Below are 27,361 nucleotides of genomic sequence, written 5' to 3'. Positions count from 1 at the left end.
TTGGCTTTATCGGAGCCCACACCGAGGGACAGCACAGTCTGAGCACCGGGGCTGGGCTTCCCAAAATGGCCCCATTCCCAGGTCTCTGCAGAGAATCACGTCACCTGTTTTCCCATATGAGGAAGAACACTTACCCTTCCTGCAGAGCCCATCGAGACTGGCTGAAAAGAAGTGCATTACCCACCTGAGAGACGGCCCATCAAGAACAAGCCTGCTCCAAGAACTTCACATTTGATTGCCCTCAAGTGCCATTCTAGAAACTACTATGGCCAAGATTTTCCAAGATGACTGAGGCTGAAGTGACATCCACTTGTGAGAGATTCCTGGAAATTATGCAGCTTAAGTCCCTACTTAAATAACCCATCAAATCAACCACTTAATATTCTTGCGTTTATGTTCATTCTCATCCTGCAGCGTCTGCAGGCATTGGGTGGATTCTGGATGCTCAGTGTCAAGAGCAGGCTGTGCTGCAAGGGCTCACTGCATTAAAAATACATAAATAATTACATGCATAAGTGGACTCAAATCTATACAGAAGATACACCCGAAGGCCAGCACGAGGACTCTGACTAATCAGGGCTACCTAAGCTCTCCTGTGTGACCTCTATAATGCGTCAGCCCTATGTTGTGGGATCACCAGGTTGAACAAAAATGTTTTAAAATCAAAGGTGTCATCAGCCCTGGTCTCCATCCTCCCAGTCAGGATCACTTCACACAGAGGGACGACATTACTTTAGCTCATGTGCTACTTGTCTGTTGCCAAATCACGTGCCATTTGCTTTCAATAAAATGGATTTTCAACCACTGCTACTCACGCAAAAGCTTGCTGAGCAGGGAGAGGGCTGGTGCAAAATGAATTTAGCAGGCTGGTAGCATGGGAACCCAAAGGAAACAGGATTTCTCACAACTACAGCTGGCTGCAATTTGCCATGATTTTCACCACTGCTTTTCAAGGAGGTTTTCTGCTTGGGCTGTAAATCTTATTGGCCAGAGTAAAGTGCAGTCAACGCATAAATGAGTTGACAAGTCATTCTCTGCACATACTAAGTTGCTTTTATTAATCCAGAACTGCATGCTACAGATACTGTACAGCATGAACATTTATTCATTACAAAAAATGGCTTCCAAACCATTAAAAATGAAAATCGGAATAAGAGCATAAAACGGAACAGTAACATCACAACTGTTAGGAAACATTCAAAGTATTCACAAAAAATGTTATAGTTAGCATCTTAATAAACCAGAGAAAAATCTGAGACAGTTTTACAATCGCTTCATGTCAACTACAATGGCACTGAATGAACAGATGAACAATTTTTCAGCTTTATACAGCGTTTTTTTTTTTTTTGCAACATCAACATGCCTAGGATTTTTTTTTTGTTTTAAGTTTGCTACCTACCTGTATGTAGTAAGTGTACATAAAAGTGGCAGTCTGATTTTCCTTTTATGAATAATCTAATATACAGAATTTGGCCCTTAAGGGTTTATACCTCTTCATTTTAAATGCTTTCCGGACAATCTGCTACCAAACACGTCTGTTATAGGTGACATTAAAACTACATACATATCTACCTATGTAACATCACAGCAAAACATGATGAACAAAAAAATTACAGCATTAAAAAAAAAAAATAAAAATAAAAAGGAAATTAATAATAAAAAGTTGTTCGGGAGAAAAGTTTAAAGTCACTGAGAATTTTGGCACAGAAGAATTTTGCACACAGCCTACAGTCCTAATGTCGCAGGGGATTCAGCTGCAGTTCTGAACGGGAGACACTTGGACCTTGCTATTTCTCAAACAGCGGTTGCTAAAGATTCCCTTGCTAAATTTTCAAGTCTTTTTTTGCGTGTCGATGGCTTTTAAAGCAATTCTTTATTGATTTTCTTTTACACTATTGATCCTTGAACAAAATGCGTCTGCGAAATGTCCGTTTGGTGGCAACTGTGTTTCATAGAGAAAAAAAAAAAAAATCACAAAAAAGAAATCAAAAAAACCCCCCAAAAAATCCCGGAAAAAAAATATATATACACATTTATATATAAACTTAAAAACCTTGTACAAATGAGTTGTTATATATAAGATGCTTACACTAAGGGCAAAACAAAATAGAACAAAAAACCTTTATACAATGTTTCAAGAAAAATAAAAGAGGAAAAAAAAAACCCACTTAAAAAGGGACAACATACAGATACAACAAGCAATTTCTAAAGCAATAAATACTACTGGTCCAATAGCGTTGTGATACTTTTAAGTGTTGAGTAGCGTTCCCTCCCCCAAAAAGAACAACACCATGGAACAAGGTATATTAACACGTTTTTTTTTTTTTTCTTTAACCCTTTGTTTCTGTACATTTAAACAAGAACAAGTAACATCACAATAAAGGTTGTTTCACACGAGGAAGGAGAACAACGAAAAAAAAAAAGAAGTAGTAGCGGCACCGCATTCGTTGTGCCCTTAAAGGTTTAAAAACCAGATGTAAAATGATTGGTTCGCAAGCTCGTATTTAATACAAATAATAAAGAACCAATGCCTCCGGCAAGGGCTGCTTCAAAATTGCTTCTTTTCTTTTTTTTTTTTTTTCTCTTTTTGTCATTTTTAAAATCAGTCTTTAAAACTAAGCTATTGGAACTACATAACAATTATGTATATATATATATTTTTTAAACGCTACAAAGACTTTAAACAGCTGTTGATAAAAATTTTGGCAGAATCATGAGGCTTTTCTCATCTACATATTTAAAAAGGAGAAATTGAAATAAGAATGGGTCAAATATTGACCAATGAACTCGATAAAACATCAACTAATGTAGCCACATGGCACGAATTAAAAACGAAACCGAGAGACGACGACGAACAGTGGACGACGACGAGGAGGAGGAGGAGGAAAAAAAAAAAACCCAGAATAAAGGAAAAAAAAATAAAACCCCAAATCCCAACAGAATTCAATCCCCCCTGCCCCCCAAAGGAAACCAAAAGGGCTAACGAGGCTAAAGCTATTCTAAGGACTTGGTTACGAGGGAGAGCGGCTGGGGCTGTGTCCCCGCCAGCGAGCTGTGGGAATGCAAGGAGGACGTCGAGGGCTGTGCTAGGGATGCGGCGGCGGCCGGCGGGAGGGCGGCCGGCGGGTGGTCCAGGGCCCCGTTGGGGCAGCTGGCGGCAGGCAGGGCGCCGGGCTTGCTCGCAGCGCTCTCGGCGAGGACGAGCGAGGATGGCGGCGGCATCATGACCAAGTGCGCCAGCGGGTCGGGCTTCAATGAGAGCGAGAGGGGTTGCGTTTGTTCAGTCTGTGGTTTCGAGTCTCTGGAGGGGGAGGCGAGCATGGCAGGGGAGGACGGAGGAGAGTCTAGTAAGCTTCCATCTGAAGAGGGTGGGCTGACGCAGCTGCCTTCACCTTGTATGTAGCGAACGCACTTTTTTTTTCTCCTAGAAACAGGGAGAGAGTTCTCTGTGAATAAAGGGCAGAGACGCCGATGGAGACAGTTATCTACAGCAAAGAGCCGTCCATTAGCTACTCTGGGCTCTGCGCAGGTGGCACCCCGGCCCCATGCGCCGTCCTGGGGGTCTGGCGGGGTGTCCTCAGCACCGAGCCCGCTCGGGAACCTCCCCTCTGCTAACAGATTTGGAAAGGGTTCACCAATTGTCTCTTCTTCCCCCTCCTCTTCAGGCCGCCTCATTTCCTTAGTTATTTTAATCATCAGAAAAGCAGGTAAGATGGTTTTGGAGCCCACTGTGCTAATCTACAAACTGGACTTTCCTCCAGGGAAAAAAAGAGATAGTAATTTAATCCTTATAAAATGAAAGCTCTGGATAGTTGATGGTATCTCAAGGTGTCCCATAACGCTGTCCAACTCAACGGGGCTATCTCTACACCTGGGTCACCTGCCGTCTCCTACGATGCACTGCCCTTGGGAGGCAAGGACGGCTGCAAACTACCGCTCACTGTTCTCTGTTAAGAACCACACCAAATCCAGAAGTGTCAGAGTCAGACAGGAGGGATATATAATAGGGAGAACAAGAGAGAGGGGAAATAAAAACAAAACGAACAAACAAAGCAAACAGAAGGAAAAAAATAAAACAGGAAAAGGACAGGATAAACAGAGTGTGATCCAAAATAACAAGAATAACTGGTTGTATGGCCTGCAGGTTGTGGCTTTAAATCGACTCAGTTTTACTTTTTGTTTTAAGGGAGAGTGGTAGATTTGGGAAGCTGCTCATCTGCAGTTTGGGGGATTTTCCTCTGAGAGGCCATCCATGTAACTCCAGAGTGGGACCCAATTTCAGTAGGTGAAGATCACAACAACAGGTACAAAGGTGAGGAGCAACATGGAGCTTATTTCACACCAGGGAATATGAGAGTCTCACAAGAGCTGCTCATCTTCAAATCAGTCAGTGACCCGACAGAGATCTTTTCTCCTCCCTCTGTCCACTTAGTAATGTAAAGGAGCAATGAAAACAGATGACAGTTTCACACCATCTCTCTTGCCAAGTATATGCAAGACAATTCTAGCAGCAGGACAGAAATAATGAGGCAAACAACCACAGCATCTGGCAGAACGATGTTCGGTGGCCACCCTGACCCTAATAATGATGGCTCTCCAGCCCTCCTATTCAGAAGCACACTTCCCAAGGGAAGTGCTGAACTGCTGTCACACAGCCCAGTGTACATCACAAAGTCTGTCTAGAGCAGCTCTGCCACAAAAACTTTGGATGCTCAGATAAGCTGCACAAAGCTACCCATGTGAAAGAGTAGGTTGCTCTCCCCCTCCAGTGGATACCTTGCCCTAGCTCAGCAGCTTCATCAGAAGAAGCGCCCAAGCATGGCACAACAGCTGAATGTTGCTGGGTGACATTCCCCACTCACATAGGTGCCCCAGCTCCACTGCCGGTTGTCAATGTTCTCCCCTATGCATGGTAACTTCATTTGACTTGGGTTAAACCAAGATCTGTTGTCTAGGCAATGGGGACAGATGCTTCTTGACTGCAAGGGAGATCTAACCAGCTATATCCTGGAGTTAAGAGATATCATCTCCCATAGTCAGGAAGGGAACAGCAGCCCTGGCACCCCGTCTTTCCACCAGCTTCAGTGAGGGACCAGTGTCTGGACATCTCTTCCTCCAGAGACTCAGGCTCTCCTCTCAGGTTCTGCTCCACGTTCCACATGGCAAGGTAAGGGGTTAGGGCTATTAGAGTTTTAACCACGTTAGCCTGCAGATCAATACATGCCAAAATCTAAAAGACAACCATGCAACTTAAATGTTAAGATGAAAGAAAGGAAGATAGAAGACAGCAAGTGAAGGCTGTAAACCATGCTTTAGTAGAGCAACGTTAAAAGACGGAAAAAAATTAATTTGGTGGGCTCAAAACAGAACCTGTTAATTCTTCTACCATCAACAAACGACGTGGGAAGCCTCTGGCTTTTGGCTAAGGACAGTTCTGCTGCTATTTCTCCCCACTTCCTAGCTTCAGCTGTGCAAAGCTACCAGAACCACGGTTCATGTCTGCACAGCTCCAGTGGCAAAGCAGAACAGTGATGCTTCACAAAGCTCACTAGTAATACCTGTGTGGAAAGGTGAGTTCTCACAATCCGGAGACTGCAGGGTTCCCCCCCCCAAACCCACATTAAAATAATTTGCAAGCAGAGACCCACTCTCTGCCTGCCTCATTGATGGTGGTCCAGAAGCCATTCAACTAGACTGCTCTCTACTCACAAGGCAGTTAATTATTTCACTGGAGGCAGTTTTAATCTAGTTTGCCAAAAATTCAAAAAATATATATATATTTTAAATACTATTTAAAGTTTTGTGGCCTGAAGAGTTCTCATGGCAAAGCAGGCTTAAACCTCATCTACCTGACTTTCTGACTCTGCAGAGTTAAAACAACCTTTTTAAAACTAAACCCACTGGTCTGCTACCTGAAGTAGTTTTCCTTTGACTAAGATTAAGCAAGCAGATTGCTTCCTCTGCTTCTGTGGAATATTAAACTCTTTAACAGTGTGGCCACTTTTAGTCTGAAAAGCCATTTGCTCAAATCAGGTTGGCTTAAGGGAGGGGCATTTCTCCAGCCTGTGCCATTCTGACCATGTGTATCTGTGGTCATGTGCGTGCCAGGGTTAGGTGGGACAGAAGGCAGAAGTAAAACCCCAGACCCTGAAAGCCAAATTTTACCAGAAGTGAAAAACATTATGTAGCTCTGGCAAAGGGGAATAAGTAAACACCCTAGGAACCAGTTGTGCCTCAGTTTTGCTCTCCTAAAAGTGAAGGCAAAAAACCTGCATATCCCCCTCAAGCTCTAGGGAGGATTATTCACTTGTGCATTGCTCTGAAAGCATCAACTGCTACCTCAGTCCAGCAAACACCAACAGACCTGCCTTTGAAACTAGCCCCAGGACAGCATCAGGAAACTCATAACACTGCAATTGCCATGAGTGAAAGCCACAGAGGATGACAAGGGTGTATCTAGTTGCTGGGAGCAAAGATGTCTCAGTTTCTATTGTAGTAGCAAACTGCACATCTTTAGCACCTACCTAAGATGGGCTACTAAATGCTACCATGCTAGCAAATGCAACTGTAGTTATAATGGTTAGGACCAGAACTAGGAGAAAAATGCTCTAACACCTAGTGATAAAATGTCTACATGCATTTAAGAACAAAACAAAAAGAAAAGCAGCTGACTACATCAGTAAGCGTAAAGCTATCAGCTGCAACACTGAAGTAATCTCTGATGTGCTGCGAAGATTTCTGACCAAATCTGGTGTAAGTTAAGAGAGGGTTTATGCTTCACATGTAACCTAAGCACTGTACAGACTGAGGAAAAGTCCCCTCGCCGATAAAATGTAGTTTTAAAAGTATGCTGTTTACTTAAGCAGCCAGGGAAAGATACTGAAACACAAACATGATGTGACCCCGGTTCTGTACTTGGCATACAGAGCCTGACATGCTTCAAATGCTCTATCTCTAGACTACACAAATATCTGCTGATAGTGTGTAGTGAACTAACCACAGAATAAAGCCCAACTAAACACAGAATGCCAGACTTTGACTAGCATGAGACTCAAGTCTCCTGACACAGGGAAGTGGCTACCCAGCTCTTCTGGACTGAACCCTTCCTTCTTCCTTTAAGCTTTAACAAACTGCTGCTTTCAAAGCTTGTTTAACATACGTCCTGGTACTGATGCCTACGACCCCAACACCCAGCACTAGCATGCCTCTAATGGGACAATATACAATCTGTTGAAGACATGTCTGGTGCCTTATCTGGTATTTTGACATACAAACACCACCCTTGATCCGTGCTCTCCTCGACACTAAGCACAAACAAGACTGCGTGCATACACAAAATACGATGGACATCTGATCTACATTCTAAATGAGATGGAGCACATGGGACTGGCATGAGTAAGAGGGGAAATGTGGGAGAGGAATCACTACATACAGATTGTGGTTTGGGTTGAAATACCTACCATCATAATATTCCAAATTCAAAGACTGCTTGTATCAGAACAAAGAAACAACAAATTTAACCAAATGCGATCATATAAGGAAAAAGGAATGAGAAAAGAACTACTCGGTATCCCTCCACCAAGAAAGAAGTACGTACTGAATTATACATGGAATTAAACTCCAGTAGAACATGGGCTGTCGGAATTTGGGCTCTCTGATGTCTTTCATCTCCTTTTAATGCTGGAAACTGTCCTACTAAAGTCGTAATTAGTTTTGTCTAGAGCTCAGACGTTTACAGCTCACTTGTTGGGATAAACTTTAGGAAAAAATGGATTTTTGGAATCAGAGAAAAAAAAAGACATTGGATCATTTAAAAAACTGATATCTACATAAAACCTACCGAGGCATAGAAGCCTACAGGTAGGTATTAAATTTTGCAGCTAACAAAACCAAAAAAATGAGTATAATATAAGCTGTAAACACTGGCTTTTACATCTCTAATCATGAGAAAAATACTAGTGATGCAGATCCCAGAACCTTTTTAAAAAGCCTTTGAAGGCAGCGGACATAGACCCAAATGAAAGACAAAACATAGATGTCCAGCTAAACATTCATTTTGCTGACAATCTGCAAAAAAAAATAAAAATTAAAAAAGCCAAAAAACCTGCCAGCTTTAAGGACTTCAAGTTTTCTTGTTCCCAGTTCTACCACCAGGGAGATGTTATTGGTAAAGAAAAGAGAGAAAATGGCATTAAATTAGCAAGGAATTCCAAAGATCAAAGATTATTAGCAATTGATGCTGTGGGAGAGAGAAAGGTGGGGAGTGGGGAAAAAAGATTAAAAAAATAAAATCACACAAATGCACTAAGAGGACAGATTGCTTTTATTTCCCCAAAGGCCTAATGGGTAGTATTATACCTGCATGGTTTGCACCATAAACTCTGTCGGTCAAGCCCGAACAATGCCCGACACTTCTTTGGAGTATTTGCATCTGTTAGCATAAGGTAAACACAAAAAATACAACACAATGGTGGATAGAGCTCATTTGGTCTGCGTCATCTTAGCTACAGCTACGTTTAGCTTGCAATCACCTCAGTTTTATTTGGTAATCTCCCCTCGTACCAAGGGCAGGAAAGAAAACAGGACTTTCACAATGAGCCAAAAGAAAACAAAAACAAAGATCTCCGACACAGTCCGGTGCCGGCACCGCACTCAATGCCGTATGATCAAGGGCTTTGGGAGCGACTGTCCTCAGGTGGAGGCTTGGAGGGCAGGAGCGTGGTTGAGCCACAGATCAGATGGGCTTAAGGCTGATGCTGTTTTACAGTGGGTTTTTGGCTAGCAGCAGCAAAGAGGAAGGCAAATAAAACAACCAACGACGACAAAAAAAAAAAAGCAAAACCCTTTCAGAGAGACGATAACTCATGGCAGTGTCCCACTCCCTTGTGTCTTCCAGATCACAACACAGAGCTACAAAGCAACAAGGCAGGAAAAAAAAGGGGAAAGTACCAAATAAACCAGCTGCAAATCAGCCATAGCGAGTCTGGGAAAACTATACACACCTGCAGGGGCCGCACCAGTTATTCTGTTGATCAAGGCCAAAGCGCGCTCGGCATTTCTTAGGAGCGCTCAGGTCTGAATGAGTTCAAGAAAAGCGAGCAGAGAGGGAAAGAGAGGAAAAAAAAGAAAAGGGGAGAGGGGGGGAGAGAGAGAGAGGAGGAGAGAAAAGGGGAGAAAAAAGAGAAAGATAAAAATAAGGAAAAATAAAAATAAAAAAGGGAATAAAAATCAATGTCCTCGTTATTAATTGCAAAATATTGACTTTTGATTTAAAAGTTAAAAAAAAAGTGATAATCACATTTTTATTCAACTCTTGAGATTAGCTGTTGCAATTAAAGCTGCAGTATCCCTTTACAAAGGACTGTTTCCTTCCCTTTTAAAAGAGCAGGTAGAGGAAAGTCGTTGTGGCTGGTCTAGCAGGATGTTTCAGGCAAGATTTATTTGGGTTGGGTTTTTTTATTCTCTTTTTTTTTTTTTTTTTTGAGAGGGGGGAAAAAAGGAAGAAAAGAAGCTGAGTATGGAAGTTAGATCCTGAACATGCTTTTTTCTTCAACTCAGATACAAAATAAGAGGAAAAAAAAAAAAGAAACAAAAAGGAAAAATAAAAAAAAGGAAATTATATCTCCTGGGATAATGCAGCTTTTGGAATAACATTCAATTTATTTCTTTTTATTAATTTGTGTTGAAAAGAATGGATAAGAATAAGCAGATTGCGGAATGAGCGGGTTAGTATCAGCCAGAAAATAAAACGTAAAGCATGGCAAGGTGCTGAGTTAGTACAGCTGGTGAATTGCAATGAAAAGGCATGAGCAGAAAGGAAAATAAAATAAAGGAAAAAAAATCCAAAACTAAAATAATAATAAAAAAATGCATACGCATGCTTATGTGAGAAGACTTAGTGGGAGCCATGAAAAATGCCATTAGATTAAGGAGGTTCATTACTGACTTGCTTCCATTCTTTATCAGTCTCTTTAAAGAAATACTGCATATTCAATTTGCACAGTTAGTACAACTCTTGCGTTACTTTTACTGTATTACTGTTTTAATAGCAATTGTTACAAAACCAGAAAAAAAAACAAAATTAAAAAATACTATCAAACATATAATAGATACCAAGATATATAGATAATAAAATACTATCGAAACGTGTGGATGGTATTTTCTCTTAATGTCATAAGTGTTTAATGTTAAGATCTATAATGGCAGGAAAAAAAAAATTAAAAAGCAGTTTATAAACTATTTTAAATGACTCAAAATGACGTTAGCACCTGTAATCGGAGGAAGTGAAAGGCAAGGATTTAGGAAACATTCGCTGTGTTCTGAAAAAAAAGAACAAATTATACAAAGGCTTCAAAAAAACTAAGTCAGGGCTTCTTCAAAATTGACTATGAGATTGCCTATGCAGTATTTCTAATTTCCTATAGAGAATGGCAAACCTCCTTAATTTAAAATGGGTGCGATTTACCACTGTAAGGCATGCATCAGGACATACAGGTACAGCCCAAATTAATACCAAACACATACATACGTACACGCACACACATGTGCAAAAGAAGCGGACAACTTTATGAACGGTGGCATAGGCATTACAACTATGGCTCTGCAGTTACAGGCTTTGCAATTACTAGGTACGAATTCAGCTAACGTCACAAGAGGCTCTTACATGCAGTGGCTTTGGCTACTAGTTTTAGAAGGGCAATAACGTGTAAATAATTAAGAATGCATTAAAAAAAAAGGCTGTCTAGCATAGGGACCAGCTCCCCGTGAGGCCAGGAGACTTGTACCCACCTCCCCCGTGCCTAGGAGCATCACACCAGGATTACCACACTTCCACTAAGCAAGAGATTTAGACTTATTTTTACTTACCATTGGTCTCTCCTGGCTGCTTATCCCTTTTCCTCTTCTTCTTCTTTCCCTGCAGGAAACATACACAAATGAGAAGGATTAAAATATCCCCAAAAACATGTGTCCTTGCAAGACGGCACCGAGCAATGGGGCTGCAGCTGGTGTGGGAAGCTCCCCGAGGAGGATACTGAAGTGCAGCGCTGGCTCGCTCTCAGTGCAGGGAGGTTTAGGAGGCTCTAAAGGGATGCTGCACCCTGGAGATGGCTCTGCCTGCCTGCCCTGTGACTTTTCAGACATCCTCGCTGCAGCTCCCCCAACGCTAACACCCACCAAAGCCCTAAGCAGCTGGGGAGGGGGCAGAACAACTTGCAAGATGTTTCTTTTGAGATAAGATCATCACGAAGACAAAAAACATTTGACACTTGTACAGTCCTGCACCTGAAGTTTCAAAAATCACTCATGGTCACATTTCGACAGGGCAGGGAGGGGAGAAGAGGGAGAATGAAGGCGGGGAGAGTGCATGAGCCACTGAAGCTCCTCAGCACCCAAACCCAACTGTTAAAGCAGAGGAGGAAGCCACAATAATGAAAAAATCCTAACCTGCAGGTTTTTAAGTGCACTGACAACCTAGGAAGCAAAGCCAGGACAAGAAAAAAATCCAGATATAACTAAGACCCTTCCCACATTTTACTCTGTAACAAAGAAAATAACTAGTAATATTTTGCTAAACGGTATCCCTTTCCCAAATACTGTCCCATAAAATGATGCAGTTTGTTAGGGTCTCTGACTGGAGGCAGAAAGGCCCTTTCTCCACTTCCCTCTAGCAGTGTGGGAGAGGACAACCGGGATCCCGACTTCTGTGGAAACCCAACCACTGTTTTCCAAGAGAAGACTTTTGAAGTATCAAGCATAGCTCAAAAGAGAAAAGCTATTTTCTAAGAAAACTCTGAGCTACAGGGTTAGCAGAGCAGTACACAAAGGCCAGAGGAGGGAACAGAGTAATTTCATTTTCACAGTTCCACAGATGCTAAAAGCAACAACTTCTGGGCCAGCAATGTCAACTCTGAGCAGCGCAAGAGATCCTGGCTTTTGAAGATGCAGTAGAAAGAGAAGCTGGTGAAAGGACACCAGACCAGCAGTCCCTGGTGGTCAAGAGAGAAAAAAACATGTCTTGGAAGAAGGAATCTCATGGTGCTTTTGAAGGGTTGAACCTATCTGTGGGGAAGCCAAGAAGTTCTCCCACATGGAGCACATTTTTCTCAGTAGGTTGGTCTGGCTTCCAGCTAAATGGTTAAGATGGGCTTCAGCTTGGCACATCCAATGTGAATGCTGGATTTTGATTTGTTGTTGTATTTTTCCTCCCCAAAAGCCAGCTTTCTGACATGGGGCTTCTGTACTTGTTCCCCCTTGCTTGCTCAGGTTGTAAACTGCCACCCTGCTGTCCAGGCTGCATCAAGCATAATCTTGTTCACAACAGCCTTCTGGTGATGGAAAAAGCATAATCCTGTAGCCTGGATGCTGCTGAGAAATCATCTTCAACACCTCTGAGGTAATTCTGCTGATATGGAAAGTTGTTGCCCTGAGTCAATTGCTGCAGCAGCCATCAGTCTAACATGACAGGTAGACAAGACAGACAAGAATTCCTCCTAAAACTCCCCCAGAATAAAGCAGAAACCATGCTATCTTGAAGTCCACATATCACAAAGACACAAGAGGCTCAGACTCTGCTCCACCTATATTGATTTAGATTGACAGTAACTCTGAAAGTCAGTGATTTTTTTCCCAGCTTTACAACAACATAACCAAAACCAGACAATTGCCTCAGGATCATAAACCTGATTTTTATTTAATCTTGAGGAAGCAACTTGTATAATTAACAGACTGCATCTGTGGCAAATCTTTGCTTACTCTTTGCAGTACATTTGGGAATTAAAGGACTATTTCAGTTTGAGACCTTAGAACTTCTTCACACGAGGGCCAGCCAGAAAAGAGGTCAGGAGTCACCTGCCCTTTACAAACTCTTCAAGCCAGGTACTAAAGTCCTATAACCCCTTTAGGGAGCAATCTGTTAAAAATGGCTGATACACAGGAATGTCAGCCAGGGACCAGAAATTTCTAGTTCCTTTTCAACACAACTTTTGGAAACTGTTCCTAAGAAAGAACTGACAGAGGTCCCACTAACTTCTTTTACACCCTTTTCAAAGGAAAGACAGAGAAGAATCACCCAGTCACCTGGCTTACTTGTTCAATTTCTGTGCTACAAGGAGATATTTGATTACATAGCTAAATTAATACATGGACTTAAGAAAAGAACTATGGCAGCAGTTTTTCAAGTGCTCTGCAGAAGACAGTTCAGGTTATTCTTCTCAGACCTAAGCAGATGGTTTGCGACATTTTCTGTCATTGTACAACGCAAATTCTTAGGCTGCAAATGTGGATGTAAATAGTTGCTGTTTGGCAGCTCCCTCTAAAGAGCCAAACCAACATGGGTTTTAACAGGACTGCAGAATTCCTTGGTACTGATTTTCTAGACAAGCGGCAGGCAAGGTGACTAGACCCTTACATACTTCTGAGTCAAGCACTTGGCACTACTTAACAGCTTATATTAGACCTCAGGAACAGCAAATGTGCCTTGTGACACCAGCCAAGTGATGAGGGATTCCCTGAATCCTCTCCTCTTATTGAGGAACAGCCTGAAAGCTGTGTTTCTGGAATGCACTGCTCCTATTTCTGAAGACCTGGGCTACTGCCGGCCTCATCTTCGAGCCTGATGTGATGTGCCTAACAATTTAACCACTTCAAGAAGTCCCCACGCACTCCCCTGCTAGGTGTGTGAAGGGCTCAAGACCCTACAAAATGCTGAGGGGAACTCTGAGAGCTCTGAATGGACCAGGAGAAGAAACATAAATAAATCCTGTGGATGATGCAACCGTGTGATGCAAAGGTAGCATGCTCTGCTCAGGCAGGAAGGTTCCCCCTGAAGGTCACTTGGGGGTACAGCATCAAGCCGCTGGGAAAGCACTGGCTTTCTCATCCTGTCCTTTTTAGCCTGAGAAGAAAGGGTTTCTCAGCGCTCACATGGTGAGGACGAAAGTAAAAGGTCCTAAACACTGAAGGCTTTATACATGCCCATCTGTCAGTGGCAGAGTCACTGTGCAGAATGAGCATTCCTGAAACTTCAGGTGAGCCTATACTCCCTTTTGAACACCCAAGACGACGATACTGCTCAGTGTCAAGGAACTACCTCAAGCCTGTGGTCTGAGTCTCAGGACAGACTATGTCAAAAAGAAAGGGAAAATCTGTTTAAGCAGGAGCAGTGCCTCACTGGGCTTAACAAGGCCTTCTCTAAGGAGCTAAACCTGCAAAGGTGAACAAAGGAGGGAGGCAGAGCCCAATGGAAAGAAAAGACGATAATCAAGAAAGAACAGAAGGATTTGAAAATATGTCTATAAGTACATATTGGCTAAATAAGTGAGCAAGTGTATTCTCCACCTCTGAAATGGTGAAACAGCATAGAGAGCTGCTGCTCCAGGCTTTGCTGCACACTCTGAACCGGCTTCTTCCTATTCACATATGTAAAAGCCCAGATTCACATCAAGGTAAATGTTGCCATATACAACATTTATGTGATTTACGACAAAATGGGATATTTACAGTAAAATAGGCAGTGATGATGACGATGATGGAACAGGCAGATTTCAACAAAAAATGTGTAACACTATACATAACTGACATCAATCTTAGAGCTGTTGGTCCCCAAACCTTCAAGGAAGTCTGCCTGGAAGGTAGGGAGCAGGGTTTATTCCAGAATTAAAGATTTTGAAAGTTTTAGGTAATTTTTATTTATTTCTTTAAAAAAATTGTAAAGATGCTGCTATAATCCTGTTAAAGAGGGTTCAGAGGTCCCAAATCTGTCAAGAATTTATGGGTTTAGGCTTGCAAACACTTACTACCAACTGCACAACTTACCCTTCATGGAAGAGGGGTTATATACTACTACTACGTGGTTATAACACTGGCCTTATGTTTCTAAGATGCAGAAAATTCTACCACTTTTAACTACAAAACAGGCTTTCTGAAAGGAGGAGGGTGGGGAATCTATCTTAAAACCACTCCATGAACTGATCACAAACTCCAAAACATTTCTTAAAAAATGGAGGTGGGGGAGGAAGATAACATGGCCATGAAAAGCAAAACAAAACCAAAATACACAACAGTAGAGCGTGGAATAATTCATTTAACCCCACTTGAGAGTAAGACTTTCAAACGAGTCACGCTTTTGGTTTTGCCAGTCCTTCTCTGAAGCTAGGATAAGTCATTCTTCCACTTTCCACTATACTCTCACACAGATAAGCACAAGACACTAATTATTCATCTTTTTGGGGGAAAGGAGAGGAGCCATACTAGGGGAATTTTTGATTTTGCTTAAAAAAAGGAAATTTAAAAAGAGCAGCAATCCAAACAGCATTTCCAGGTGCTGGCAAAAGTGAAGGCAAGAGTTTCTTCACAGAGCTCTACTGTCATGCCCCAATTCTAACCTTTTGCTAGTCCCAGCCAGGAAGCCTTTTCCAAGTGGAGGGCTGGGAATTATCCCCAATAGTTTTAGTATCGCAGAGGGAAGCGTCCACTGTTGTTACCAGATTGGGATCCTGAGGCACGCTTTCCAAGTAGTGCTTGTGTGCAATGTGTGGTCGTAGTTCAGCAGGTCACATACACATTTCTACAAGCTCTACTACTAAAAAAATTTCCACCTACATAGGAACCTACATAGTTATCCCGTGCGGACCAGCCCGGGTACAGCTGCATATGAAGCTGTCGTTCCTTTCTTGCTAGTTCATAGTATTTCGCTTGTTCTTCTCTGGATAACGCGTGCCACTGAGGTGAGGAAAAGAGAAGAAGACAAAATAAAAAGCACAAGTGTTTGGGGTTTTTTAAAAGTGTTAACAGCAGAGTACATTATTTTTATATAAATACAGTTAGAGTTGATTTCCATAAAAAAGACATAAAACCAAATGATCTGGCATGCTGATATTCATCTTTATTTCTAATGCTAGATTATAATTCTGGATAACTAAGTCACAACTAATCATTTACTCACTCAGCCCCCTTGTCTCCTGATGACAGACATGAATTAAGAAAACCAAACAAAAAACAAAGAGCAGGGGAGAGGCTCCAGAAGCTGAACCACATGTCCTGGGCCAGATCTCACCTACAGATTTAAAGGAGGTTTCCCCATCCCTTCCCCACTGGCACCCCCCTTTCCTCTTCTAGCTCTCATAGGTGCTGACACTGGTTACTGTACCCAAAGGCTTTTTCCTTCTCTATTTATTATTCTGCCTGTTTTCGGACAAAATAAAAACCTGAGATTTTTCCATCTACACGTCATGGAAATAACACTGAAATAACACTGCTATTAATTAACTCCCCCTCTTGCCCGTGAATGATCCCCACTAGCAAAAAGTGCCTGCAAAAAACAAACCAAAGCCCTTAGTTTAGTAACTTCCCTATCCATTATCAAAACAGCAGGAGAACACAGGGATTCAGAAGGTGTGAATCCTACCAAGTTTCGATCCCTGCTTGTGCTTCTTCCTTGTTACCTACCCTTCGACCAAGGATTTGGTTGATGGCTGCGCTCTCTTTCAATGTGCATTCTGCTACAACTTTTGCTCTCATTTCCTTCATATACAACATAAATGCATTAAGAGGTTTCTTTATGTGTGGCTTCTTTTTCTCTTCTTCTTTTTTGGAGTCCTGATGTTTTCTGAAGAGTAAAGACACAACAGACAGAAACCTCACAGTGAGAACCGTTGTGAATTTATTGAATTAATCCCCTCAATCTCTCTAGCATTAATCCACAGAAATCTCGAGGACGAGATCCAGAAAGATCTCTGGAGCCTTCACCCTGGCTGCTGGATGAAAACAGTTTTAAAAGCATTATAAGAAAGCCTATCTCATGTTTATGCAGTATCACCAAGAACCCTTTCAGCCCCTACAAGAACCTTGGAAGGACATGGGCACCCAGGAAAATGGGTTCATGGGGAGGGCTGGTGAGTGAGCATGATGGCTGAGGAAATAGTTACACCCCATCATCCATGGGAACCCAAATGCTATGCTTCTGCTTCTCCCATGAAACAAGCACCAGAAGCACCAGAGGCAGAGGTAGACCAGGACTCTCCTCAGTCCAAACCTAATCTTGATACCAGTGTTCTCTGCAGCTTTGAACAAGCCATTTATGCTCTAATTTATTGTCTCCTGTTGTGTATCTGGTATCTCACAGCTTCAAACCAGGCACTGAGTAACAGGGAAACCAGTCAAGAAGCTTGAATCTTGATCAAGAAAAGTCCATTTCCTTGTTTGAATGGGTGAAATCAGTAACTACTGGTCTATGCCACCAAAAGGCTGTTGACCATTATTTTGACACATTCTGGCAGTTAAACCATATTCAAATCAATCAGAACAGAAAAGAAAAAGCAATTTAAAAGAAAACTTTACAGCAAAAACATTCCCACAAATCCAAGCCTTTTTAAAAGTCACACATGCACAAGTGATGTTTTGGGTGTTCTAAAAAGAAGCCATGAGAAGCAACAACTTACGAGCTGTGGAGTGAGCCGACGTCGCTCTGGGAAGATTCCTGTTTGACTGTTGGTGTGACTATGGCCGGATGAGGGATTCCAGTTGTATGTAAACTATGGTGTGGCGGGACCATGTGTGGAGGAAACCTAGAGGAGAGAAAGCTGTGTAAATCGTCAGAATAAAAATGAATGAATGGGGAGGGATGTGTACACACATTAAAAAAAAGGCATATAACAAGCACATGACAGCTAGACAAAGCATATGAGAGCTGGCAGCATTAATTAGCAATAAATTAAACATAATGACTCTTCTAACGTCATTAGAGCCAATCTTCCCCTTCATTATCATTACTGACATGAGACATCATGCTTTTTAACATCTTTAACAAAAGGCAAATTCAACTGGATGAACTTGGATGAAAGTGGAATTGCAGCTACCTGCAACAAAATCCACCAGTCCGTTTCTTTGCTAAGAAATTATCTGTGGCAACCATGGAATCCAGTTTTATAGTTCTGAATCATGTGGTGAATTTAGGATGACATCTTTTATTGCATATTGACAGCAAAATAAAACATTAATGCCAACACAATCTAGACGCATTTTTGACAACCCTTATAGATGCCTCATTAGCTATGTTTTGTTGATGGAGCCAAAGAAAATATTTATTTGTGTCTAATATATCTCTGAGCTGCATTGCTTTAACAGAAGGTGGGAAGATTGTGGAATTAAGCCAATTTTGACCCATTAAGGTAACCTAGGAAGGCTTAAATTCATGCAAAATAACAGTCTAGCCTTTCTAAAGAGAAAAAAATGTTGTCAGCTTTATGGTTTATGGTCATATACATGAACAGGCCCCAGACCTGCAATTGAGTTCAGAGGGATGTGCAATCCTTCTACATGAATCTAATTGCTCGGTTGGGGCCATAACAAAAACATGGCACAATCATTCAGGCTTTTTACTTTTTAACTTAAATGAACAAACTTTTCAAAAGCAGCATTGACTTCTTATCATTATTTCTTAACAGTCTCAGAAAGGTTTTGCAGTGAATAAAGAAAGCACACTATGACTGACTGCCTTCTCCTTAAAAAATCCCCATTGAAGTCAACAGGTTTCCAGGGAATGGGATCTAGCCTAAAATTCTGGCTCAGAAATAACCTCCCCAAAATTCCCTCCCCCAAAATTCCCTCCCCCAAAATTCCAAAAAATCTGGAAAACAACAAGGTTTTTTATCATTACAAATCCCTACCCTCATCTCAGATTTTGAGCCATCTTGGTCCTAATAAAATACCCCCATAATATGGAACACACAATGAGATAAAGAATTATTTCTTCTATCATCAATATACAATGATTTTTTTCTATCAAACGGGATTTAAAATCGAATGATATACCATGGATAATTAGACTGTGTACAAGTATCACAAATATAATGGCATTTATTTTCCCTCCTCCATCTTATAAATTCCATTACTGAGTTTAGCCCCCCCAACTGCCCAGACATTCCCTACGTTCGCAAGATGACACAGAAGGACTTTCACGAACAGGTACTGTCCACTACAAGCTCTGAGGACCTTTGCCTATCAGCTGGTAGTACTCAGGATCATTAGACAGAAGTATTTTGTCTTTGAAGGCAGTGGTGGGAAGAGCAGGGACTGACAGGGAGAATGTGAAATTGTTCAAACTGTGGAGATCCACAGCTCCCCACAAACAAAGGCATGGAGAGAAGGAGAAGGGTATGATGGCAAGAGAAGAGAACGGGCAAAGTGGCCATTCCTACATCTGTTAGAGACTCACAGACACAAATCTCAAAGTGGATGATCAAAATGCCTTCCTCACTCTGACAAAAGTAGCTGAGAGAGAAATGCATATTTGTGGAAATGCTTCGGTTCATGGTTAGGTCAGAACAGAAGACTGGCGAGACTACAAGGAGGGATGTCCTGGTCTCACTTCTGCCACAGAACTGCCCCACCACCAGCAAGACATAAACTGGGCCTTTGTACTGGTTTTTTTCTGTTTTCCTTGTCTTTGTTTTTGTGTGTATGGATTTGGATTGGAGATACTTAAAGTTTCTTCACACAGCAAGTGGGGTTCAAGAGAGGACTGCACTGCTGGGGCTATGTAGGGTTCAAACTCGAACAAGAACCAGTGACAAGAAGACAATGAAGGATGAAGATGGAGATGACAACTTACTTTCAGAGAGCAGGCAGGAAGAGCTACGCTTGCTTGGCATGAGGACACAGTGGGAAGGGCAGCGGGCATATACTTCAAGGAAGAAGAGCTGAGTGTGGTGGCAGCACAAGGACAGAAGGGTATGAGAGTGGACCTGAATAAGATTCGACTCATCACTGCAGCAGGGCTCACACTGCAGAAGGGCTCACAAAAGACTGATTACAGCTGGAGTTAATGGGGACAAAAGATGGTGCCTGCTAAGTTTCTGAACTTCCCTAATTATGAGAAAAAACCCTTTTTCCCAATTACCATCTAGGAGAAAGAGAGTAAATACTTGGGCATCAGAGAATGACCAGATGGGGAGGAAGGGCAGTGGAGGAGAAGCCTATGTTGTGTCAAAGCCTGGAGGATGGAGAAGCCTCCACTGACTTCAGCTGGGCTGGAATTTTACCCTCCAAGCTCTAAATTTCAGAGACACGGCAGCCGTCATCAACAGGCAACTGCAGCTCAGTGGTTATTTTCGGGGTGGCAGTTCTCCCAGGGAAGTTGTGTGTCCATTACCAATGACCATTCATTACTTCACACTAAATCTCTCTCCCTCCAAGGCTGCCTATCGGACTTACACACCCCTTCGTACGTTTGCAGCTTTAAAAGCATGCTCCAGAACCCAAAATTGCTCTCACAATCTCATGGACTTCAGTGGGCTGGGTGAGGGCTCAGCCTAAACTCTGAATGCCTACTTATTTCCATGAGACACCCACTCACATAGCAATACAAGCGGGGGAAGAGTGTTAATTTTTAAGTTCCTGGCTACACTCCAACTTCAGTAATTACATTCAGCAAAAGTGAATTTCCCCTGAAATTTCAATTACAGAAGGTATTTTCCACTGCCACCACTTAACTGCTGTGCAGTGTTTGTCTGGTGTTATTCTGCTAAATTATTTCCTGATTTCCTCTCACAGCAGTTGTTTTTTCATAGTGGGTCCACTGTTTGCCCATCAGTCAGTTAACCCTGTCTCAATTTACATTAAGGGCATATTATAGAGGGGTAATGAAGGATCAAGAGATGTTTTAAGCATGTCGCATGCATACAAAGTGAGTGGTGATGCTACAAGCAGAGAAAAGAGTTGTAAATGGTTAAAACAACCTGAAGACACTACCTTAATAGTCTAAACCATTTATGAAAATCACTATTAGTCACCCATTAACCTTCTATAAACTATTCATAAGCACACTCTAACTAATGAACTGTAATTACTAAGCTTAGGGAACATTCAGGGTTGGGAAGCATTATACGCTCCAAAGGTCTATACCATAACGCAGGCAAAGACAGGAACTACTTTTAAAGGAATGCTCTGGAAAAATGTGGATTCCCTGGCTTCAATGTCTGGGCAGAGCCAACACAGCAACCCCAGAGCCTTGCAGGGCTGCTGCCCAGAGGCCAGCCGTGAATGGCATGTCTGCAGGCAAGCATGGGCATCCCTGGGCACGCCAGCCCCATCTCCCAACTACACTGGCTACTGGGGGCAAGGGCTGTCCCACGGCTGAGCTCAGGCACTCCAGCTGATATGGCAGGCATGAGAAAACATGCATCGAGCCACGTATCAGAGCATGGTCTGCCCAGAGGGTGTTCCCATGTATGGGAAACCAGGAGAGAAGTTTCTGGGCCGAAACAAAGGATAACCATCTTAAATCTATTCATCGCTCTGCGTGTGCGCCTGAGCATGTGTGCACGTACGGGCTTATGTCAGAGACAAAAACAAAGGCTGTGTGTGTATATGTACACCCCTCACCTTTGCCTAAGACATCCCCACGTATTTTTTTCTCTAGACTAGTATTCCATGAATTGCAATAAACACCCTAAAAATTCTAAGCAGCTCATTATACACCACTGTCTCCTTTTATGGCTCCAAGCCAGAATATAATGATGAGTCTTAACTTGTTAAGGACAACTAATTTTTTGTTCCTGGCTGTCTCAGGGGCTTCTCTCTTACTCACTCTCACTTTACTTCACTGTTGACATGTTTCTGTTAACTGGATGTCATCTGCCTGCCTTGATTTTATGCACAAGCAGTGGGATGCATTTTTCTGTGCAACAATTCTGCTTTGAGTTGCATTAGATTTGTCATTATTCTCTCATTTTCCCCTTGCACTTGTAACATTTCATCTATTCCTGCCTTATTTTTTGAGCCACGGTGCACCCACATTATGGTTTATACATGATCTTGCTCCCTTTGAAGCCGGCAGATTTCAGAGCCAGCCCTCGTCAGGAGAAGTGCCTGCTACCAATTTAGCAGGCTGAGGGCCCCGAGCTCCAACAACTCAATCTAAAGGGGGTCACAGGGTGGCACAAGCGAGTGTCAGCAAGTGCTGTTTAATTGCCAATCTAGGCTTCTCCATGGTGTTTAAAGTATAATGACCCATCACTTAATTCTGAGAAGTCCTGGCCCTGCTGCTGAATGGAATGAATATCAAAGGATGTGCTAGAACAGGGCAAGGAGCCTACATTTCCTATAACTGCCATAAGTATAATAGACCTCTACTTCTGTCGTCCCATTACCACAATAATGTATTTAATTTGCTGTGTACTCTTTTTAACTAGATACCTTTCATAAAGCCTATCTAGGGAATATAGCCTCCCCCCTCCCACATCTCCCCCCTCCCTCAAATGACTAGCCTCTCTAATAATAATTAAACTAAATCAAGCTCTACTTTGCCTCATACCATGCCGGCTAGTCTTTTATAGATATTAAAAAAGATCAAATGGAGGGAGGGAACTATTGTTTAAATTTGCAGCTCTCTCCCCAACCCAGGATTTTTTCTTCCCCATGCTGGGTCTATTAATATTTTTTTTTAAGTTGATTTTCCAGTTGTCTTTCTATTTGCTGGAGCAACATGGTAACATTTTAATCTTTTGCTTTTACTCTACTTATCTAAAGCACACAACACACTATTTCCCTCCCCATTCACTCACGAACTCTAGTTACAGGTTTCCATTTCTCAATGAGGTGTGTTTCTCCCCAACCGTCCCCCCCAATCTTCTCCTCCTTAAATCTTCTATACACTAACCATCACATATTAAACTGCAGAGATGGAGAGGAAGGGACAGAGCAGGGAAGAGACGTGGAACCTTGCTATGTAATGCATGCTAATTTAATTATGTGCCATCATCAAAATGGATTAGCTGTTTCAGCCCATCAGGAAAGTCTAAAATTCCACCGATTTAATTAACCAGACTGAAAATCAGATGAACAGAAAATAAAACTATCATTAGGAGCAATTAGTGATTACTTAAACATAGTGCTGCCAACCAGTTTGTAAATAAAACTAGCAGCCCCTGGAAAATTAGATGAAATTAATTGGAGGTAGGGAGGGGAGAGAAATATATACTTCTAAAGCTTTAGAGGGTCAGGCAGGCCCTTTTATGTTGACTGTCAGTGTTTGGAGCTTTGGTAGGGGAAAACATAGCGCAATAACCTTCCTCCCAACTCTGCTTGAAGAGCAGCCCTCCTGCCTCCAGAGACTCCTCTCTCGCACACAGAGCGTGGCTCAGGGTGATAGCCACTGAGAAAGCAAAAGGTATCACAACTTCTCCTCCTGCTTTGTCAACATCCCATTCTCCCTGCTTTTTCATCAGGTTTGGCTTTTAAAGACAGCTTCTACCCCTCCACCTCTCCCCCAAAAATCAAATTCTTAAAGCCCAATGATATCACTAGGACTCTGTTATCCTCAAACAGGAAGGTACCCCTCATCTTCTCCTCTTCCACCCCACCAAAGAACTAAAGATGACTGTTTAACTGAAGTGCTTTCAGAAATATGCTTCCCAGATGAAATGCCCTCCTCTAGAGAGGGCGGCAGGAGGAGTTACATTTGCTCTCGATTCAGGACCTTAGTATTTGAACTCACCTTGACATGGAAGCATTGACAGTCAGAGCTGTTGGGTAAGGGTGGCGGAAACCCCCTGTCGTGATTGGGTACACTGGCTGACCTTGCCTGGCAAAAAAGAAGGGGAAGAGAATGAGAGAAAGAAAAAAGGGTGGGTTTTTTTTAAATTAAAAAAAAAACCACACAACAAAAAACTTCTCTCTGCACAGTAAGCTTTATTCTCATTTGATCAGAACAAAAATCTTGGGGATTGTACAGCAAGGATCAAAGGAAAGAAACACAGAACAATTTGAATGCCATAAATCTGATAGGAATGGCTAATTAAATTTTATAACCTCTGCTTATGTCAATAGAGACCCTCTCCCCAAGCTGAAACTAGGTGTTTTGTTGTAATAATTAAAGGCGAAGTCTCGCTTGCTTTAATGGAGCCATCACACTAATTGAGGGCTACACATCCAAAGGAAAACAATAATGAATGTAAATTTATACCAAAATAAAGTACAGTGAATCAAAGGACTTCAGTTGCGCTTTGGGCCTCTTTCGGTATTTAGATCTCGGTGAGAAAACATTAAATTAACAGAGCTTAATTTGTAGCCTTTTGTCAGATTAACAAGTGTTGACAAGAGTTACCGGGGGAGAGTCCCCAAGAAGTATTGTGGGTAACCAATAGACAATCACACCTCATTACAATAATTAAAAAATACAGCAACATGCAAAACAGCATCCTCATGAAAGACACACAACTTTTTCTGATTGAGGTTTGTCTGTGCTGGCTAGTTCTTTTCATCTGTCCTTCAAACATATCATCTGACTGGGCAGGGTGCTTTCTGGGGGGCTACTATGCAGGAGACATGCAGGCCGGTTGAGGATAGATGGGTTGGGAAGTTGATGGTGAAGCACAAGTGGCAAAATAAAAACCTTGGATTACTTCTGCAAAGTTGGCCATGCTATATTCCTTCAGCAAAAGCAAATGTGATGGTATCACCTCTCAACAAAAACTACTTGGAGAAGCTGTAAGAGCTGTGGGTAGATAAGTGCACCATGGGTGGTGACTTGTTATAAACCATTGGTGATGACAGAGTCTTCCTGTGACAGAGGTGGCCATTAGCACTTGCTTGGTGAAACTGGCCACACGTGAGCAACATTCGTGTGGTCTGGCAGCCCTGACATGAGGTTCAAGGAGGACAAACCCGTGACTTCACACATAAACATGTGAGGCTCAGAAACAGAGATGAGCAATGAGACACAGGTCAACGACAAGGAATTTCTTCCGTGCACTCTCGTGTCTTTAATATCACTGACTTTTGGCACTAGCCAGGTATGTTTGTTTTAAATGCTGAGCCTGTTACTGTGCAAACTTGAGCTAAGTAGTTGCAACGGAGAAGTATGAGATGGTTGTACTGCAGCTAGGTCCTGCAAGCAAGAAAGAAGTCGTAAAGGAGCTGGCATGCATTCTACCAGCGTTCAGGGTGTCCTATGTAAACAGTAAACCATCACAGAAGAGGAGGATTTTAAGATTTCAGGGAGCAATGCTCTGGGTTTTAATTTTGCTCATGCTGTGCTCTTCTGGAGAAACAGCCTTCTGCAGAGATCTGATGGACATGCTTCACCCTCAGAGTGGGACAGCCTCTACCCAAACCAGTTGCAAGGCTACCCTGCGAGGAAGGATAGCCTGCAAAGTGGCCAGAAGTGGGCTGCCGTGGCCAAGGTCCAAGCTCCAGCTCTCCTGTGTCCACACATCTGTGCTTGAAGAAAGGCCCCCAAAGCCTTTGATGCCAATCCTTCTCCTTGCCTGAGACCTGAGGGTGTGTGGGGAGCCCCCGCTCTGCCCTGCTCTCCTACAGGGTGTGAACTCCACTTCCTTATGGAGGAGAAACAGGAATTTTAGCACAGCTGGCCAAACAACCTCAAGCAGGAACAAACTATTTCTAGCTTGGGGCAATTCATTTCTGAAGAAATATGATCTCCCCAAAACTGATGAGGCCTGTTATGTGAGAAACATAACGTAATAGTCTTGATTTATAATGCAGAAAACCGCTGTATCCACCAATAGAAATGCATTTTATAAGTATCTAAATCAAATATACTAGAAAAAGGCCTAGGCAGCGCTTAAGTGCATTAGAAACCCATTGAAGAAACGGCAACTTAAGGAAATAAAGAAAATAAGGACTCAATTACTGGAGGGAACCTCATACCCAAGAAGGCTCTGCAAGTGGGACACGAGGAGCTGAAAAGAAAACAAAACCCCAAACTAACTTTCCACAGCTTTTTTTCTTAGCCAGTTTTAAAGTAAACTAATTCCTCTTTCTTGTTTGCAAGAAAATTCCATTCCTCAGATGCCAACTGCGCGGCCACGTCTCCACTAGGAATGCTGCTCACTGGCCGATGTAAAGCTCTACTGTTTCACAAGAAAAACTAGAGGGGTTTCAGCAGGGAAGGCAAACAAAATTTGAACTTGCACATTTATAGTGGGAATGGCCCTGATAAAAAAGAATCCATGAGAACCACCCTGAGCCCCTGAAAACTAAACCTGAGAAAATCCCACATGGTGCAGTGTAAGGGCATTAATGAGACATGGATGTTTCTGCAGAAGGGTTTGAAAATTCATGCTTCATGAGCCATCAGCTGGCAGAGACAACATGCAAATCTGTGTCCAACTGGTTATGTTTGTATAAGACCACATGACCTGGCATAAGGTATAATTAATCTTCATGAGGTGGGTAAATTCATAACCACTCAGTGAAGTGGCAGCTGGCAAACAGACTTATCTCAATGCACACACACATGCACATACACGATTTTTAACATAAATTTTACACATCAAAAAAGAAAAAGGAAATGAAAAAAATGGAACTCCTTACTGTGGTACTAACCATCCTAGCGGATGGGGGATTTGTCCTACAGTGCCCGGCGATAACGGATAATAAGGAGATATATCTGGAGGATGTGGAGGCCTTGGAATTCCTGTGGAAGAATAACGTAAAGCAGCGTTAGTACTGAGACATGGGAATAAATAAAATATAAGGAAAATGCACAAAAGTTTCTAAATTGCTATTTATTCATTCTTATTATAATACTTACGGCTTCACTCTGGGTTTCCAAAGGCTGTTTCACAGTCTTATTTCACAAAGTGAGCCTCTTGGTATCTTGTTTAATGAGATTCAACCAGAAAAATTGATTTTATTTGCTTCCTTAGTCATCTCTCCAATTAGAGATAATTATGTTGTCATTTAGGATGAGAATTTAGGCGTTTCGGCTACAGTTTTGGTGTGATGCTGTGCTAGGTGCTGTCTTAAACGCTCACCAGAAAGATGGTTCCTGTATTAACTTCATGATTACTTTAGACTCAAAGTCACCAATAGAGCACAGGCCCTCCCCATACGTTGACTGAGTACTCAATAGCATGGCGTTATTCCAAAGTAACCGCCAAAACGAGTTACAAAGTCATTATAATGGCAAATGATGTTTGCTTTTGAGCAGACCTAGGAAACCTTTGCCAAAACGTAGGAGTGGAGGTGACAGCCCCTGGAAATACTTGATAAAACATGGGGCAGATGTTGAAGGTGTGCAGGGGAGGAAAGACAGCCCATCTGTCCTTGCCAAAGTTCCTACTGAGAGAGCAGAAACCAGCTCCAGACACAAGCCTTAAGAGCAAGTAGGAACTGCTCAGAGGAGTAAGGGTTACAAGGCTGGGCCTTTCAATTAACAAGCCAGAGCACAATTACCCAGCAGAAGCAAAATTAAAACAGAGAGCATTAGAAGGAAGGGGTACTGTATTCATGGCTAAAAACTATTTTTTTAAGTCACTTGGGAAGCTTTTAATCTCTAAATTAAATCTCCTTGTGTGACATTTTCATGCAGACATTGCTTTTTCTCCATTACAAAACC

The 27,361-nt window shown here is 42.2% G+C and overlaps 1 protein-coding gene across 26 annotated transcripts in view; it reads right to left on the bottom strand.

The window, feature by feature from the left end:
- Window positions 1-1,030: 1,030 nt before the first annotated feature.
- The window catches only part of TCF7L2 (transcription factor 7 like 2), a 179,553-nt gene continuing 153,222 nt past the window's right edge, over window positions 1,031-27,361 (bottom strand). For 3 of the 26 annotated variants that reach the window (XM_030485931.2, XM_030485941.2, XM_030485944.1), the window contains 9 exons: window positions 26,335-26,437; window positions 23,495-23,581; window positions 17,439-17,579; window positions 16,447-16,606; window positions 15,613-15,720; window positions 10,867-10,915; window positions 10,269-10,319; window positions 9,003-9,075; window positions 1,031-3,424 (listed from right to left, as the gene is read on the bottom strand). In XM_030485931.2, coding sequence (XP_030341791.1) covers window positions 2,995-3,424; window positions 9,003-9,075; window positions 10,269-10,319; window positions 10,867-10,915; window positions 15,613-15,720; window positions 16,447-16,606; window positions 17,439-17,579; window positions 23,495-23,581; window positions 26,335-26,437 — 1,202 coding nt within the window. In that variant the 3' untranslated portion in view covers window positions 1,031-2,994. Of the gene's footprint in view, window positions 3,425-7,460; window positions 7,489-8,358; window positions 8,432-9,002; window positions 9,076-10,268; window positions 10,320-10,866; window positions 10,916-15,612; window positions 15,721-16,446; window positions 16,607-17,438; window positions 17,580-23,494; window positions 23,582-26,334; window positions 26,438-27,361 lie in introns of all 26 variants that reach the window. The other 23 variants (XM_030485934.2, XM_030485942.2, XM_030485946.1 and 20 more) reach the window with 19 other exon arrangements.

Source organism: Strigops habroptila, chromosome 5, assembly GCF_004027225.2.
Source record: "Strigops habroptila isolate Jane chromosome 5, bStrHab1.2.pri, whole genome shotgun sequence".
Lineage (NCBI taxonomy): Eukaryota > Metazoa > Chordata > Aves > Psittaciformes > Psittacidae > Strigops > Strigops habroptila.
Note: the sequence above shows the minus strand (reverse complement) of the source record. Positions and strands in the feature narration are given on the sequence as shown.